The following is a 16779-nucleotide window of genomic DNA, read 5'->3' on the forward strand; positions in this document are numbered from 1 at the left end:
CGGAGCGGCTGGGTCCGTGAGCCATGGCCGCTGAGCCTGCGTGTCCAGAGCCTGTGCTCCGCAACGGGAGAGGCCACAACAGTGAGAGGCCCGCGTACCGCAAAAAAAACAAAAACACCAAAAACACCCACAGTACACTAAGGACCTAAACTGGGGACACTCATAATTGACATCAGTACCAAAGAAAAAATGTACTTCATAAAGAAAATATTATCTAAGTATCTCAAATAAGGTCATCATTTTTATAAGCAAAATACTATAGTCCTTTCATTCTGAAGTCTTAGTTATAATGTAAAATTATTGGCTTTATCTCAAACTTGTAAAAGATCAAAACCCTAAATATGTGAAATCAGTATGTACCAATATTTGAGAAGACAAACGTGAAAGCCTGAATAAGATATATTTCAGGAATTAGCTAACTTACACTCAAACCAATTTAAATATTTAGAAAATAGTAATACCCTCAGACCCAAGAGACTAACAACAGAAAGGAAGAAGAGTATGCATGAATAATCATGGGTTAATATATATTAAACTAGAAATCTGAATAAAGATATAAATTTCATAAATATTGAAGGAGAATGCCAATTTTAATAAGTGGCACATATTTATAAAAAAGAAATTACATAAACCTAGACAAATGTAAGTTTATAGATAAAAATCCAAAACTGCTGAAGTGACTGTAGTGTAAACTCTATTCATATTTTAACAAAATAATATAATTTATCATTAACATCTACCAAATAAATTTATTGAAACTGATTTGAACTTAAAACTACCATTTAAAAAGAAAATTAAATGGAAGCATGAACTCACTTTTAAAGAATCAATTTCTGTTAGGTCCAGTTTCATTCAGAAACTTCTTAGAAGTTAACTGAAAGTTATGTTAATGAAAGTTGTCAATAATCTAAATTTGGAAGTATAAAGTTCAGGGTGATCAGGAAAACACAAATATTAACAGCATATATGGAAAAGGGCAAAAATGAAACAGGAAAATAGAATAAAAATTCTACTAACTAGAAAAACTAAAATAGGTCCAGACAAAATCCTCTTACATGGAGCCATCCTCTAGGATGTTGAACTTGGTAAGTACAGAAAGTATGGGGACAACATTACTTCACCATGGTAAAAGTCAAATACTAGCAGCAAATGTATGCCACTCTTCCTGATAGTAGCAGGAAAGGTAAAAAGAGGTGGGATCATTAAAACGTTACCAGGGACACATCATCCTATTGGACTACCTAATGATCAAATAAAAGGCAGGAATTGAAACACAGGGGGTTGGCGGGGTGATTCAAATGAGGGGATAGAAAGACAGGGCACAATAGAATCTGGGTTCCCAACTCTCCCTTTGCTTCTCTCGCCCAAAAAGAAAAATTGAGAGTATTTTAATCTTTCTATTTTTTCTCTCTCTAATATCTCTTTCAAGTCTAAATAAGAGCTAAACGGTACCTGAAAGATGAACATCTTTAAAGCAAAATACCCTTTAAAAAAAAGTCATTCTTATAATGCACATTGGCTAACAAATAAGGTTGACAAAGGCAAAATCCTTCCAGTTACACACATATAGGTCTCCTAACTGTCTCTATCATCAAGTTTCTCATTTTATTTTCCACAGAAGCTGGACATTATATAAAGAGAAATGACCACTAGAGATGAAAGCTGTCGTCACTGCCAGTACTTTATTATTCAACAAAAACAAAAAATTTCACTGTATGTATGTGAGTAATTGATCAACTGTACCATAATCAATTAAGTGATTTTTCTTCAAAAACCAGCTATTCAGAAATGTGGAGTGTGTTAAGAGCCTAACTCAATGAAACTTCTAAGATCTCTGAGTACTTGAGGAAATGAATCCTTCCTGTGAAATGACTTAGAATTCAGTGTCATCATTATTTTGTATGGTAAGATCAATCTGCACAGCATCTTTAAAACAAGAAGAAACTACTAAGTATTATTGTCATGAGAAAAAGCTAGACTTTTGAGATGGAAATATACCCCTCATTAATTTAGGAAAGATGACCAATGCCACTAAAGCCTGAATTTGAAAAATATGAAACAATTTCTAAGTAACCAGTTTAACCCATAACTAGCCAATGATTCATATTATTTCAACAGGCATATAAAATAGAAAATGAAGCTTATTTTACAAGAATGACAGTTACTATTACTATTGTAGAAAGGAGTCTACCAATTTTGGAATAGTGTCCATGTAACTCTTTCCACTTACTCCCAAACCTCTATCAAATTTCCTAACAAGAATTAGTACAGTGCTTTCCATAAGTACAAAGTAAGCACTTAATGAGTATTGTTAGTGATAGTGATACTGAAAAAATAAACACTTGGAAAAGGTCCATTACTTAATCACCAAATGTAAATATAAATATGTTTTAGTCTCTAGATGATTCCCATAGCTAACATTTATCAACCTCTGGAAATTTTGAGTTCTTTTTTTGTAATTATCACCAAAAAATTCTATCTTGCAATTTAAATTCCAAAATTTTCAAGAAATCAGGAGATCAAATGGCCTAAATAATATTCTGAGGACCTAGATAGAATATAAGACAAAATTCATCTCTCTCTTTCAACATTCTACTTAATATAGTAGTGGCTTAGCATTTGCTTTATAATCATCAATGAGGTAAAAAGGATGAGTCCACATAAAAGAGCAATATTAAAACATCTACTCATGTTTTATGTGGATTTATGCTGTGGTTGTAGGTGCTGCCAACCTTGAGGGAGGGCCAGGAAGAACACTATCAGGGCAGCAAATTATTTAAATCATAAGTGATTTTAAATGATTCATAAGAGCCTTAATTAAAAGTGAAGAGGGAGGGGACACATGCTTCCGGAACTTTTAATTTCTAAAACATGCTTTACTATCAACACAAATTCATAATACTAAGTAAAATAGCCTTTCTTTTCAAAAATGATACTCCCTAGTTTTATTACTAAACTTCGAAGTTCCCAAGAAAAGAACTCTTTCAAGCATCTACCTACTCAGATCTAAGTAATATACTTATATCCATAAAAAATAACTTCTGCCAAAGGTAGCAAACCAACTAGCAAATAGAATTCGTTATTAAAGAACCCTGAGAGCCTCTTAAGGAGTTTGACAAGGTAGGCAGCAGAGCTACATGCATACCCTAATCCAGGGCTTCCAACCTGAGCACTATCAACATTTGGGGCAGGATAATGCTGTGATGTGGGGGGCTGTCCTGTGCATTGTAGGATGTTTATTTAACAGCTTTCCTGGACTCTACTCCTTAGATGCCAATAGCATCCCCACCTCCTTCCCCACCCCAGCTGTGATGACCAAAAATGTCTCTAGGCATTTCCAAATGTCTCCTGGGGTGACAGTCAGCCCCAGCTGAGAAATCAGTGCCTTAAACAGAAATACTTATCTAGACCATTAGGGAGGATGGTTCTCTTGAACCGAAATCTCAAGGCCATGCATAGTGCAGCATGAGGTAAGAGAAGAAACCAGCCTATCCAGGCCTGATAAATGTTGAATCAACTCCAGCAATCAATGATAAGACATGTAAAAGCGAGGGCTCCTTATATCTCATTAAAGATGTTTTTCTGACCATTCTGTATCTGAAAATTTATGGTGTTGTGCCTTATGTTTTTTACTATAATCAAAGAAATAACTGAAGAATGAACAGATAATGGCATCCTTAAACCATTAAAATAAATGAGTCAAAGAGATGTCCTAAAAGGAATACGATTCAGAAATATTCTACAACAGTAATGGATAAATGAGAACAAATTGTATCCAAAGAATTCAAAAAACAAAATTTACTAAACAAGGCATCCATAAATGTCTCACTTCCTTTATGATCTATGCACTGTGAAGCTTCCTTATTCTTTTAATTCACAATAATAACAAAAATCTCTTAGGAGTCCTTACCCTTATGAACCATTACCAATTTAGACCACAGTGCTAATAGCTAACATGTTACAACCTTTGGAGGGTAGCTCTAAACTGATGGCAACTATGGGCAAAAATTAAGCACCAAAGGAAAAAAAAGGAAGAAGAAAAGACTAATTACAAAAAAGGAAATGTGGAAAAGGACTTGCCTAGCACACCGTGCTCTTCTACGGTCTAAAGAACATTTGTTTTATCCACCAAAAATTTAACTTCAGAGAATCTATCACACAACTCTACCTGGAAATGGTGTTAAAAAATCTTAACTCCCACTAACCTAAGTGTCTAAGCAAGGATGCCCTCACAGTGTGAATCCAATTATACCAGTCGCCTTTGGAAATGTATCCATAATCCCCTATTACAATCTCATCCTTTTTAAATGACCAAAAGACTATTTTTATTCACCTTTAAACATTGTTGCTAAAAGTAAAACTTTCCACGAAAGTGATAAAGAACTGAAAATCAGAGCTTAGAATGAAAAGATACCTTTAACCACAAGTACATAATATCTACCATGAAATGTTAAAATCTAGAACTTACCCCAATGGCAGAAATCAGAAGAAACCACAAAGAGATTACTAGGATCCGCTAGATATTTACTGAAGAGTTTTCCGAATTCCTGTTCTTTTGACTCACTCAGAGCTCCAACCAACACAGGAATAATGGTAAACTCATCCTTATGGCTTAAAGAAAACAGAAAGAAAAAAAAAAAGTCATTTAAGAAATATAAGAATAAAAATAGTTTTCCAATGTGTTGGCACTAAAAAGTGGAACATTTATTAATAGTGGAATGGATAATATACATGATATTGCTGAATTCTTAAAATCTATAAATTAATGTTTAAAGAAAACCGTTTAAAAATATGAGGTACAGAATACTAAAAATATCTATTTAAATTACAGAAATGTACAATACTTCTTTAGGTAAACAAAGCTATTTTACTACTAACAATATCCTCGAACATAAAAATAAGCCCATCAAACCATCACCAAGTCAAGTCTTCTCAACTACCCATAAAAGCTACAATCATCTCTGCCCAATGCTTCTGTAATTTTAAAAGAGTATTAAATTCTTCCTCACTTATTTTAATTCTATCCGATTATAAATACCACCATTTCTGGCACTTGTTCTATAAACCTGCCAAGTGAGACCTACAAAACTTATCTTGGCTCCCGTAAGATTCACCAAATGCACCTTACTCCTATACTAATAAACAGATACAGGACAGTCTGAAGATACAACTCAAATTTCACTGGCATCTAGGGTGGACATAGAATTCAAGGAAATAGATATTAATTTCTAGCAGCAAGAAAAAGACGCCACGCCCATCCACAATGTTTATGGCATATCCACAAGTCCCTTTTTCACTCTATAGATTGAAAGATTTATGGAAAAGGAACAGAGCAGATTAATTAAGAATAACTGTGACGGGCTACAGAAACAGACCTTTTAAATTTTTCATTGTAGTGAAATTTTGTTTACATATATTCAATATTATTTATATTCTAAAGGATCCCAGATTTGGAATTTTAGAAGCATGAATCATGTTTGTCTGACTTATTCTAAACAGGACTTTTTAAAAAATCATTGTAATAAATGCTTTTTAATATGATAATCTGGCACTTAATTGATGTAGGACAAACAGAATTCATAAAAGGGTCTGTAAAAATACTAGGTTTAAGTATACCAAAATAAATGTTAGCTCAGCTTCATAAAGCTAAATTCAGGGCACCCAAGCGCCTCCCCCAAAAAGGCCCCCTTACCCTTGTCAATTGCGAAATAAACAGATCATACAGATCTCCAGTCCCTCTGCAATGCAGGGGCTTCTTGGGCAGAATCTGCATCTATGGAGTAAGAAAAAAAGAGGAAGCTGGCAGAGGAAGCTGCCATGGGATATCTCTTTCTCTGATTCTTACCACTTTGCTTAACAACTGCATGAACGAATAGGGGCTCTTCAGTAAGTTAAGAGTGATTATCATATGAAAGAAAAGAATTTGAGCTCTAGTAAAAATTCAAGAAGATTGTTATGAATTGTTCTAACTTCAAGTACTACCTACATAAATAAATACACTAAGATCATTAAAGAGTCTGCAAATAATTATGACATAGTAGGGAAGCAGTTATATAGAGTATAAAAAACAAGAAGTCAGAAGAAATGGGCTCAAGTACTATTTCTATCACATACAAATAAATGTTGAGAGCATAGGTAAGTTACCAACCTAAAAATTTATATTATTTGTAAAATGATCATAATTACAATACCCTTTTCATAAAACTGTTACGAAGTAAGGAATACTACAAGAAAAGTACTTTGTCAACAATAGTTGCTTCACTCTGAGCAAACAACACGTCTCCTCTCCATAACAGCCACCAAACTATTCAATTAACCTGTCTGAACTATCTATACAGAGGTAAAAGTCTAATACTACTTAGAAATCTAAGCTCTGAATCAAGATTCATCCATCCACCTCTTTGTTATTTCTCTTTTAAAAAAATTGCTTGTTGTTCTCTATCCCCACAAAGCATGACTTAGAGAAAAGAGCATTTGGCTTTGAAATGTAATATTCCTAGGTTTTAGAATGCAAGTTGTGAAGTTGGTCTTCCCTAGTGAAGGAGTATAAAATCTCGCCCTCAAATAACAATTATAAAACTGGATAAAACTGTCAAAAAACCAACCATTTTGTGCTCTGGAAATCAACCAAGGGCGAAAAACACAGTGAGAAGAGTTTATTCATGAAAAATAAACTGATTTCTTAGGAAGAACAGTGGAAGTCTGGCATCTTACCAGGAACTGACTCTATCTCCCTCCCCTGCTCCACCAACATTACGGTGAAAGCAAGGTGAGATTGCCTGTGAAAACCAGCAGCTTCACCGCTGAAGGAAGCTGACTTTGATTTGGAATACAGAGCAGAATACCCACACCCAGCAGGAAACAGAAAATCCTGCAGCTTTTGTAGCCTGAAATTACCATATCATTTGAGGGAAGCCACAAACCTGAGGACTACCTAGAAATCTAACAGGGAGGTCTGGGAAAGGAGAGACCCATATAGGGAATGAATAAATTCGTATATTCTGAGGATGCCCTGATGGTGCCCTGGCTGAACAGGAGGCAGCACATGCGTGCAGGGGAGGTCCGTAAGGCCCTAAGCTCTCGCCAAATGTCAGGTAATTGGGAGGGTGAGAGCAAGCACAAGGGTAAGTGGAGACCTGAGAGACACCAAGCTCTTACACATCCCTGAGTGACTGGAAACCTCCACACATGCACAGGGAGACCAGAGAAGATCCAACAGAAAGCAAAGGAGGCAAACTTGAAAATTTCATATGTGCTCCCCAAAACATACACAATCCAGCAGCAGAGGGTGAAAGGTATACAGGCTCAACATGTTCAAGCACAACCTCCAAAAAAACAGTAGCTAAGCACTAAGCAGTGCAGATACAGGGGTGAACTCTAGAAAGCCAGGGTAAAATATATAAATAAGAATTTTTTAAAAGCTAAGGAGATACATCAGTAGCCAAATACTGTGAGAGAGACAAATTCCACAGAGTCCACGAAAGTTACTTTTAAAAAAATTAATGAATGAAACAACCACCACCACCATCACTACCACCTGCAGAAAAAAATTAATAAAATCAGAATAAAGTTGCTATAAAAAATGGGCAGAAGACCTAAACAGACATTTCTCCAAAGAAGACATACAGATGGCCAAGAGGCACATGAAAAGATGTTCAACATTACTAATTATTAGAAAAATGCAAATCAAAACTACAAAGAGATATCATCTCACACCAGTCAAATGGTTATCATCAAAAAATCCACAAACAATAAATGCTGGAGAGGGTGTGGAGAGAAAGGAACCCTCCTACACTGTTGTGGGAATGTAAATTGGTACAGCCACTATGGAGAACAGTATGGAGGTTCCTTAAAAAACAAAAATAGAGCTACCATACGATTCTGCAATCCCACTCCTGGGCATATACCCAGAGAAAAACAAGGTCCGAAAGGATACATGCTCCCCAGTGTTCACTGCAGCACTGTTTACGATAGCCAAGACATGGAAGCAACCTAAATGTCCATCTACAGAGGAATGGATAAAGGGGTGGTACATATATACAATGGAATATTACTCAGCCATTAAAAAGAATGAAATAATGTCATTTGCAGCAACATGGATGGATCCAGAGAATGTCATATTGAGGGAAGTAAGACAGAGGGAGAGAAATATTGTATGATACCGCTTATATGTGGAATTTAAAAAGAAATGGTACAAATGAACTTATTTACAAAACAGAAACAGACTCACAGACTTAGAGAACAAACTTATGATTACCAGGGGGGAAGAGTGAAGGGAAGGGATAGTTAGGGAGTTTGGGACTGACATTACACACTGCTATATTTAAAATGGATAACCAACAAGGACCTACTGTATAGTACAGGGAACTCTGCTCAATATTATGTAACAACCTAAATGGGAAAAGTATTTGAAAAAGAATAGATACATGTATATGTATAACTGAACCACTCTGCTGTACACCTGAAACTATCACAACATTGTTAATTGACTATAATATAAAATAAAAAGTTTTAAAAAAAAGAATAAAGTTGCTATAATATACTATTGGATTGGCTAAAAAGTTCGTTCCAGTTTTTCTGTAAGATACTATGAAAAAACACAAACAAACTTTTTGACCAACCCAATATGTAAAAAGTCCAGTTTCAAGAAAAAAATTGTGAGTCAAAGAAAACGGAACCTGTGACCCACTCTTGGGGGTAGGGTGGGGTGGGGGTGGAAGTAGAAGCTGTATCCAAATGGGACCGGATATTAGATTTAGCAGACAAATATTTTAAAAGTTATTATAAATATGTTCAAAGAAATAAAGGCAACTATGCTTAATATATACAACATCAAACATACAAGGATGCACACAATGGGAATCCCAGAAAAGTTACAGTAAAAGTATTAGAAAAAAATAATGGCTGAAAACTTTCCAAATTTCATGAAAAACATTAATCTACAGATCAAAAAAACTCCACAACCCAAAGTAGGTAAGTATAAAGAGATCCCCAACCTAGGTACACCATAATGAAACTGATGAAAATCAAAGACAAAGAGAAAATCTTGAAAGCAGCAAAAAGAAAATGACTCATTACTTACAGGATAGACTTTTCAACAAATGGTACTGGGATAATTGCGTATCCATAGGAAAAAAGTGAACTCAGACCTTTACCTCATACCATACACAAACTGGATAATAGCCACAACTATAAGCTAAAACTGTAACACATCTAGAACTGGGTTCTGCAAACATCTTTTGAAATGGGCCATACTGTAGGTTTTCTGGGCCATACAATATCTGTAGAAACTACTCAACTGTCACTGTAAAGAGAAAGCAGCCATAGTCATTAGGTAAATAAATGGGTGTGACTATGTTCCGATAAAACATTACAATAACAAGCTGTGGGCCAGATATGGTCTGCAGAACACATTCAAGAAGAGAAAATCTATGTGACCCTGGATTCAAAAGCAGAATCCATACAAGAAAAAAAAAAGATAAAAATTCATCAAGAATGTTTGCTCTTCAACAGACACCATTAAGAAAACAAACAGACAAGCCATACAATGGGAGGAAATCTTTGCATATCATATATATGAATAAAAAAAACCTGTGTCCAGAATATATAAAATCTTGTAACTCAGTAAAAAGATAAATTATCAAATTAAAACTAGGGCAAAATATATGAATAGACATTTGACAAAAGAAGATACACGAATGACTAATAATCATATGAAAAGTTGCTCAACTTCATAAGTTACTGGAGAGATGCAAATTAACGCCACAGTGAGGTTACACTACACACCTGTCAGAATGGTTGTAATAAAAAGACTGACAATAACAGGTACTGGCCAGAATGTGGAGAAACAGAACCCTCATGCATTGTTCCTGGAATATAAAACAATGCCATCACTTTGAAAAACAGTTTGGCAGTTTCTAAAAGAGTTAAAACACAGACTTATCATATGACTCAGCAATTCCATTTCCAAGTAACTATTCAAGAGAAGTGAAAACATATGTTCACATAAAGACTTGTACAAGAATGTTTATATCATTATTCCTAATAGCCAAAAATGAAAATGATCCAAATGTCCATCAACTGGTGAATGGTTAAACAAAATGTGGCATATTCATACAATGGAATGACTACTTGGCAATAAAAAGAATGAACCATGGATACATACCACAACATGGATGAATCTCAAAAACAGTATGCTAAGTGAAAAAGGACAGACACAAAAAACTATTTTGTATGATTCCATTTATTTAAAATTTCCAAAAAATACAAATCTATAGAGAAAGAAAGAAGGTAAATGGTTGCCTGAGATTGAGAACGGGAGCAAGAATTGCCCTCAAATGGGAGCAAGAATTGCCCTCAAATGGACACAAGGTTTCTTTTTTGGGTGATAAAAATGTTGTTTTAAAACTAGATTGTAAGATGTCTGCACAAATCAATAAATTTATCAGAAATCAGTGAGCTATAATCTTATGTTGATGAGCTTTACAAGATATCACTCATACTTCAAACTTCAATAAAACTGTTAAAAAAAGAAGAAGAAAGAAAGAAAGAAAATCCATCTTTGCCACTTGCAAACTGTGCTACTTGCACCAGGTTACTTAACCTATCCTAAGCCTCAACTGTCATCAGTTAAAACAGAGTTAATAAAATCTACCTTGCAAAACTCTTGTGAGCACTTTAGTAATGTAGATGAAAGTTTTATCCTTTCTTTTTCTGTCCTATACCTTAACCAGTGCTGCAGAAAATTACTATATCCAAGATGTGTAACAAACGAGAATTGAAATCCCAGAACCAACAGTGAAGCACTCTCTTTAAAAACAAACAATATGGGCTTCCCTGGTGGTGCAGTGGTTAAGAATCCGCCTGCCAATGCAGGGGACACGGGTTCAAGCCCTGCTCCAGGAAGATCCCACATGCCACGGAGCAGCTAGGCCCGTGCGCCACAACTACTGAGCCTGCGCTCTAGAGCCTGTGCGGCACAACTACCGAGCCCACATGCCTCAACCACTGAAACCCATGCACCTAGAGCCTGTGCCCTGCAACAAGACAAGCCACCGCAATGAGAAGCCCATGCACTGCAACAAAGCGTAGTCCCCGCTCGCCACAACTAGAGAAGGCCCGCGCGCAGCAACGAAGACCCAATGCAGCCATAAATAAATAAATAAATAAATTTTTTTAAAAAACAAACAAAAAACCAAACAAACAATATCGGGACTTCCCTGGTGGTCCAGTGGCTAAGACTCTGCGCTCCCAATGCAGGGGGCCTGGGTTCGATCGCTGGTCAGGGAACTAGATCCCACATGCCACAACTAAAGATCCTGCATGCCACAACTAAAAGGTCCTGCGTGCCGCAACTGAAAGATCCCACAGGGCTTCCCTGGTGGCACAGTGGTTGAGAATCCACCTGCTGATGCAGGGGACACGGGTTCGTGCCCCGGTCTGGGAAGATCCCACATGCCGCGGAGCGGCTGGGCCCGTGAGCCATGGCCGCTGAGCCTGCGCGTCCGGAGCCTGTGCTCTGCAACGGGAGAGGCCACAACAGTGAGAGGCCCGCGTACCGCAAAAAAAAAAAAAAAGATCCCACATGCCGCAACTGAGACCCAGGGCAGCCAAATAAATAAATAAATAAATATTTAAAAAAAAAAAAATCACCATATCACCAATGCTCTTAATGGTACAGAGCACAAAAAGTCTAAATTCTAATGTAAAAATTCTAATATAAAAATGTGAATTTGTAGCTAACATAGTTCTACAGTTAATGCTATAGTTAATAACACTATTGAATATTCGAAACTTGCTAAGAGTAGATCTTAAAAGTCCTTATCAGAAGGAAAAAATGTGAACTCTAATATGAATATTCTAAGTGATAAGAAAACAATTTAAATGGCAGTGTTTTTACTTAATTAGTGATATATAAGTAACTGAAATCTTAAAATTGATGACATTTTAAACTAGATGAAATACTGTATACAAATAGTTATTTGCTTATTCTTTCTATGGCATTAATCTGAATATTTCTCCCCTGAACAACACTGATGAACATGAGAATTTTCTTTTCTATACAAATTGTTCCAACTTCGCAAAGATTTTAGAAGCAGTCCAGAGCTTCTCAGGTGAGAATTTAAAAAAAATCATAGGCACTTCCCTGGTGGCGCAGTGGTTAAGAATCCGTGTTCCCAATGCAGGGGGCCCGGGTTCAATCCCTGGTGGGGGAACTAGATCCCACATGCATGCTGCAACTAAGAGTTTGCATGCCACAACTAAGGAGCTGGCAAGCCACAACTAAGGAGCCTGCCTGCCGCAACTAAGACCCAGTGCAACCAAATAAATAAATTAATAATAAATAAGCCAGTCAGAAGAAAAATTATTCTTATCCCTAAGGTGCTGAGGCTGTTGCCACAATAATATCACTATATAATTTACTCTCCTCTCCTCTTTTAGACAGAAAATATTCATAGGGAAAAAAGAGGATAAAACATATGTAAATATAAAAAATCTTTACTCTGATAAAAATAAAATACATCCCAATCTTCTCAAATGTCTTATGCTATCTCTTGCTCATCCTTTTCATGGTCATAGAAACTAAAATTATTCCATTACGACCAACAAAGAATTTGTACTTATTATTCCAGAGATTCTCCATGTTCTATCTATAATTCTAAAAAATGCTCTCTTCCGGATACAGGTAATACTCAAAAGGAAACTTCTATGTTCATGAAAAAGGGAAACTGGGGAAGGGGAAGAAAAGGAAAAAGGGAGAAGGTAAACTAGCTGTCAATGACAACTAAAATTACCATTTAAGTCATTATAAATCTTTACTGTTGGATCAGGTAAGTGACTCTAATGAGATTATCAAAACTAATTTCAAAAGTTATATCTTTCTGAATTTCCATTCCAGTAGGAATACTGATTAGAAAGGTTATACAAGAGCAGGCATATTTCAGGTACCAGAGAATTGTACTAAACTCTGTTTTGGAAACTCAACCATTTGAAGCAAGAGTCCTATGATAAATTGGCCCAAGTCTGCTGTCAGAATTATAGAGACATTCAAGTATTTTGAGAGAAACAAGTCAACATTTCCATGCCCTATGCTCTCCTAAAATTACACCCAGGTTTACACCTAAAACTTAACAGCTTTACCATCTCTGATAATTGTATACTCTTAGGCCTTAAACTTATCTTAAAATTATCTTACTCTACCACATAGAAATATTTACCAAGTTTTGCTCATTCTAACCTTTAAATGTCTCCCATAATCTGCTCAGTCTGCTACCCTATCCACCACTACCTTAGTTCAAAGCCCCCGTGATTTCTAAACTATTTCTACCAACCTCTTCCAATTCTAATCCATCCTTCACAGTACCATCACGCCATCAAAGAGTAATACTCTTATAGTCAAGTTCTAATCATCTCTCTCTTTTGCTGAGGAACTTTTACTAGCTCTATACCAATCATAGAATGAAATACAAATATCTTAAAATGACATTCAATGCCCTTCACAATCCTGTCCCAACCTACTTTCCAACTTTCTAATCCTGGCCCTCTTACTCTACAACTCTACAAAGTTACCTATTCAAATGTCTCCAGTCCCACATTGGTATCATATATGTGTGAAAAGTCAGATAAGGTATAACAGGAAGTGGCAGGACCAATATCTAACTAAAACCATTCATATCTGTGAAAAAACTTTTTCTAACTATGCAGGCCAAACAAAAAACATCTACAGACAGATCTCGGTTACTAGCTCAGCCTTCTGCAACTCCTGCAAGCTAAGTCGAATAATTTTCTGTTCTTAAAATAAGGCTTGGGCTTTCTTACTCCTATACTTTGTATTTACAGTACTCCCTTTCCCTCAAAAAATTCTGCCCCATTCTGTGAAAATTATAGCCATCCTCAAAGTCCACTCAAATATCACCTTCTCTACAAAGCCTTCTGTGCTCCCCTAACTCAGCTATCACCTACATCCCCCTTTCTGTTCCTATAAACTCTTCAATCGTACTTATTACATTTTGAATTATATTACATTTATTTATATACAGTTATCTCTCCTACTAGACTATATGCTGAGGAAACACACAATATTTACTTATTTTGTATCACCTGTCATTCCTTGCACAATTAGGCAACTCTACTAATACCAGAAAAATTAAGATTAACCAAAATTTTTAAATTTTGAGAGTAAATGTCATCTTAAAAACAATCAAATCTTTACATCAATAACTAGTAAAAGTGAAGGGGGGGGAATTACAATTATGGGCCAGAATGAGTTTTGTTTACTAGCCTACTTAATTACTCCCCATGAATAAATTATTCTTAATCTGCAATTAACAGAAACATTGGAAAAGGAGTCTCTTGTGTATTCCTGAGAAGGTGACAAAGGTAAAGGAAAAGAAATCCTTTTTCCAACCCAAAATAACAAGTTTTAAATAATAAAATCAGGGACTTCCCTGGTGGTCCAGTGGTTAAGAATCCGCCTTCCAATGCAGGGGAAACGGGTTCGATCCCTGGTTGGGGAACTAAGATCCCACATGCTGCGGGGCAACTAAACCTGAGCGCCGCACTACTGAGCCCGTGTGCTCTGGAGCCCACGCGCCACATCTAGAGAAGAACCCACACGCCACTACTAAGACCCAATACAGCCAAATAAATAAATTAATATTTTAAAATAAATAAAATAAAATCAGAGCTATAAACTGCTAAAAAGTCCTTCTGAGACAAGGAAAATGATATAGATCATAAACTCATATCGACATAAAAGAAAGGAAGCACAGTAGAGAGGGATAAAACAATGTAAAATAACATTTTTCGTTTATTTCATTTTATTTTTCTTATTCCTAATTGATCTAACAGATAACAATTGTTCAAAATAATTATAGCAATAATGGGTTTGGTAATTATAGCTTATGAATGATAACAATGTTATAACGGACAGGAAGGAGAAATCGGGAATACTCTGTTATAAGATACTTACACTACATGAATCAGTACAGTGTTACTTGAAAGTACACTTGCATCAGTTGCAAATGTATGTTGTAAACTTTAAAGCAACCACTAAACAAAGTAAAAAGAAGTATAATCAATATGCAAAGAGAGGAAAGAAAATGAACTCATATTAAATGCTCAATTAAAACCTGAGCAAGAAGAAAAAGAGGGGAAGACAAAAAAGAAATAAAGAACAAGGGCAATGAACAGAAAATGGTAACAAATATAACAGATATTAATCCAAGTATATCAATAATCTCTTAATAGGTGAATGGATACACTGTGATACACCCATAAAATGGACTATTATTCAACATAAAGAAAAATAAGCTACCAAGCCATAAAAAGACATGAAGGAATCTTGAAAATATATTACTAAGTTAAAGAAGCCAACCTGAAAAGGCTACATACTGCATGATTCCAACTACATGATATTCTAGAAACTATATGACTATGAAGACAGTAAAAAGGTCAGCAGTTACCAGGGGTTGGATGGTGGTGGGGGGGGGAGAAGACGAATAGGTAAAGCACGGGGGATTTTTAGGGCAGTAAAACTATTTTACACGGTACTATAATGGTAGATACATGACATGAGGCACTTGGCAAAACCCATAACTATATAACACAAAGAGTGAACCCTAATTAAACTATGAACTTCAGTTAATAATCATGTATCAATATTGGTTCATCAATTATCACAAATGTATTATACTAGTATAAGATGTTACAAATAGAAAAAATGTTCAGTTAATAGTAATTAATACCATACAAGGCATCCGACACTCATACAAGGCATCTGACATTCTCACTCAGGGAACTCAAAAATATAATTAATACAAATAAACACTAGAATTACAAGAATTAGGTTTAACAATCTGGATAAACTATACAAAATCAAGATTTTCTAAATATATATAATGGTATAAGTACTAAGTTACCAAATCCTAACCATGGTGAATTTCTAAGATTGGCTAGAACCTAAAACATAAGATGAAACAGATTTAAATACACGGTACTGTGCTTTCAAGTTGCCCATGTTCCAAAATATTAGTAGTAACAAAAAGCATTATATGGCTAAAAAGATAATAATGATATTTTTACAGTGAACATGAACATTTTTATTGGGTCATATTTCTCAAACACTTTGAAAGTTACTAAAGAACTCTATTTACTTTGCACATTTTTCTGAACAAAAAAAGCACTGAAATTAGGACAAAGGAATTGTTCTATATCTTGACGGTGGTGAATATTTACAACTCTGCATTTATCAATATTCATAGACTTCTATGTCATAAAGAGCATATTTTACTGTATGTAAATTACCCCAGAAATCAATTAAAAATTTAAACTGTAAATAGAGTAAATGGGAATGATATAGAGAAAGGAATAAAAGGGGCGAAAGATAACTGAACAGAGTAAAATGCAAAGAAAAAGAAGAGGTGGGATCATGTTTTTAAGAGTGAACAGTTTTTTTCAAGATAGACGATTTCTACATAACCGAACTTAACTCTCTCAAATGCAATTATATGCAATACTAAAAACTATGAATTTCAATCGTAAAGATAATATATGGAAAAAAGGATCAGAATAAAATACTTAAGATATCATCTCCTATTTACAGGTTTTAATTTTCACAAAAACATGTGTATGTATAAACCTTATACATATATTGTATATATACAAACATATACGCATACATATATGTTAGCATATCTATAATAATTTTTACTGTCAGTAAACACTGGTTGAGGAGAAGCAAAGAGGCTTTCACTGCTCATTTTGTGCTTCTTGATGTTG

General features: G+C 35.3%; 1 protein-coding gene across 3 annotated transcripts in view; it reads right to left on the bottom strand.

The window, feature by feature from the left end:
• MEMO1 (mediator of cell motility 1) overlaps positions 1–16779 on the bottom strand; it is a 135066-nt gene that overhangs the window by 15380 nt on the left and 102907 nt on the right. For all 3 annotated transcript variants that reach the window (XR_008618872.1, XM_024118831.2, XM_055089098.1), the window contains one exon: positions 4469–4611. Coding sequence is in view for 2 of the 3 variants with exons in the window: in XM_024118831.2 (XP_023974599.1) it covers positions 4469–4611 (143 nt within the window). In the remaining variant the exon portion in view is untranslated. The remainder of the gene's footprint in view (positions 1–4468; positions 4612–16779) is intronic.

The sequence above is a fragment of the Physeter macrocephalus genome, chromosome 12, assembly GCF_002837175.3.
Source record: "Physeter macrocephalus isolate SW-GA chromosome 12, ASM283717v5, whole genome shotgun sequence".
NCBI lineage: Eukaryota > Metazoa > Chordata > Mammalia > Artiodactyla > Physeteridae > Physeter > Physeter macrocephalus.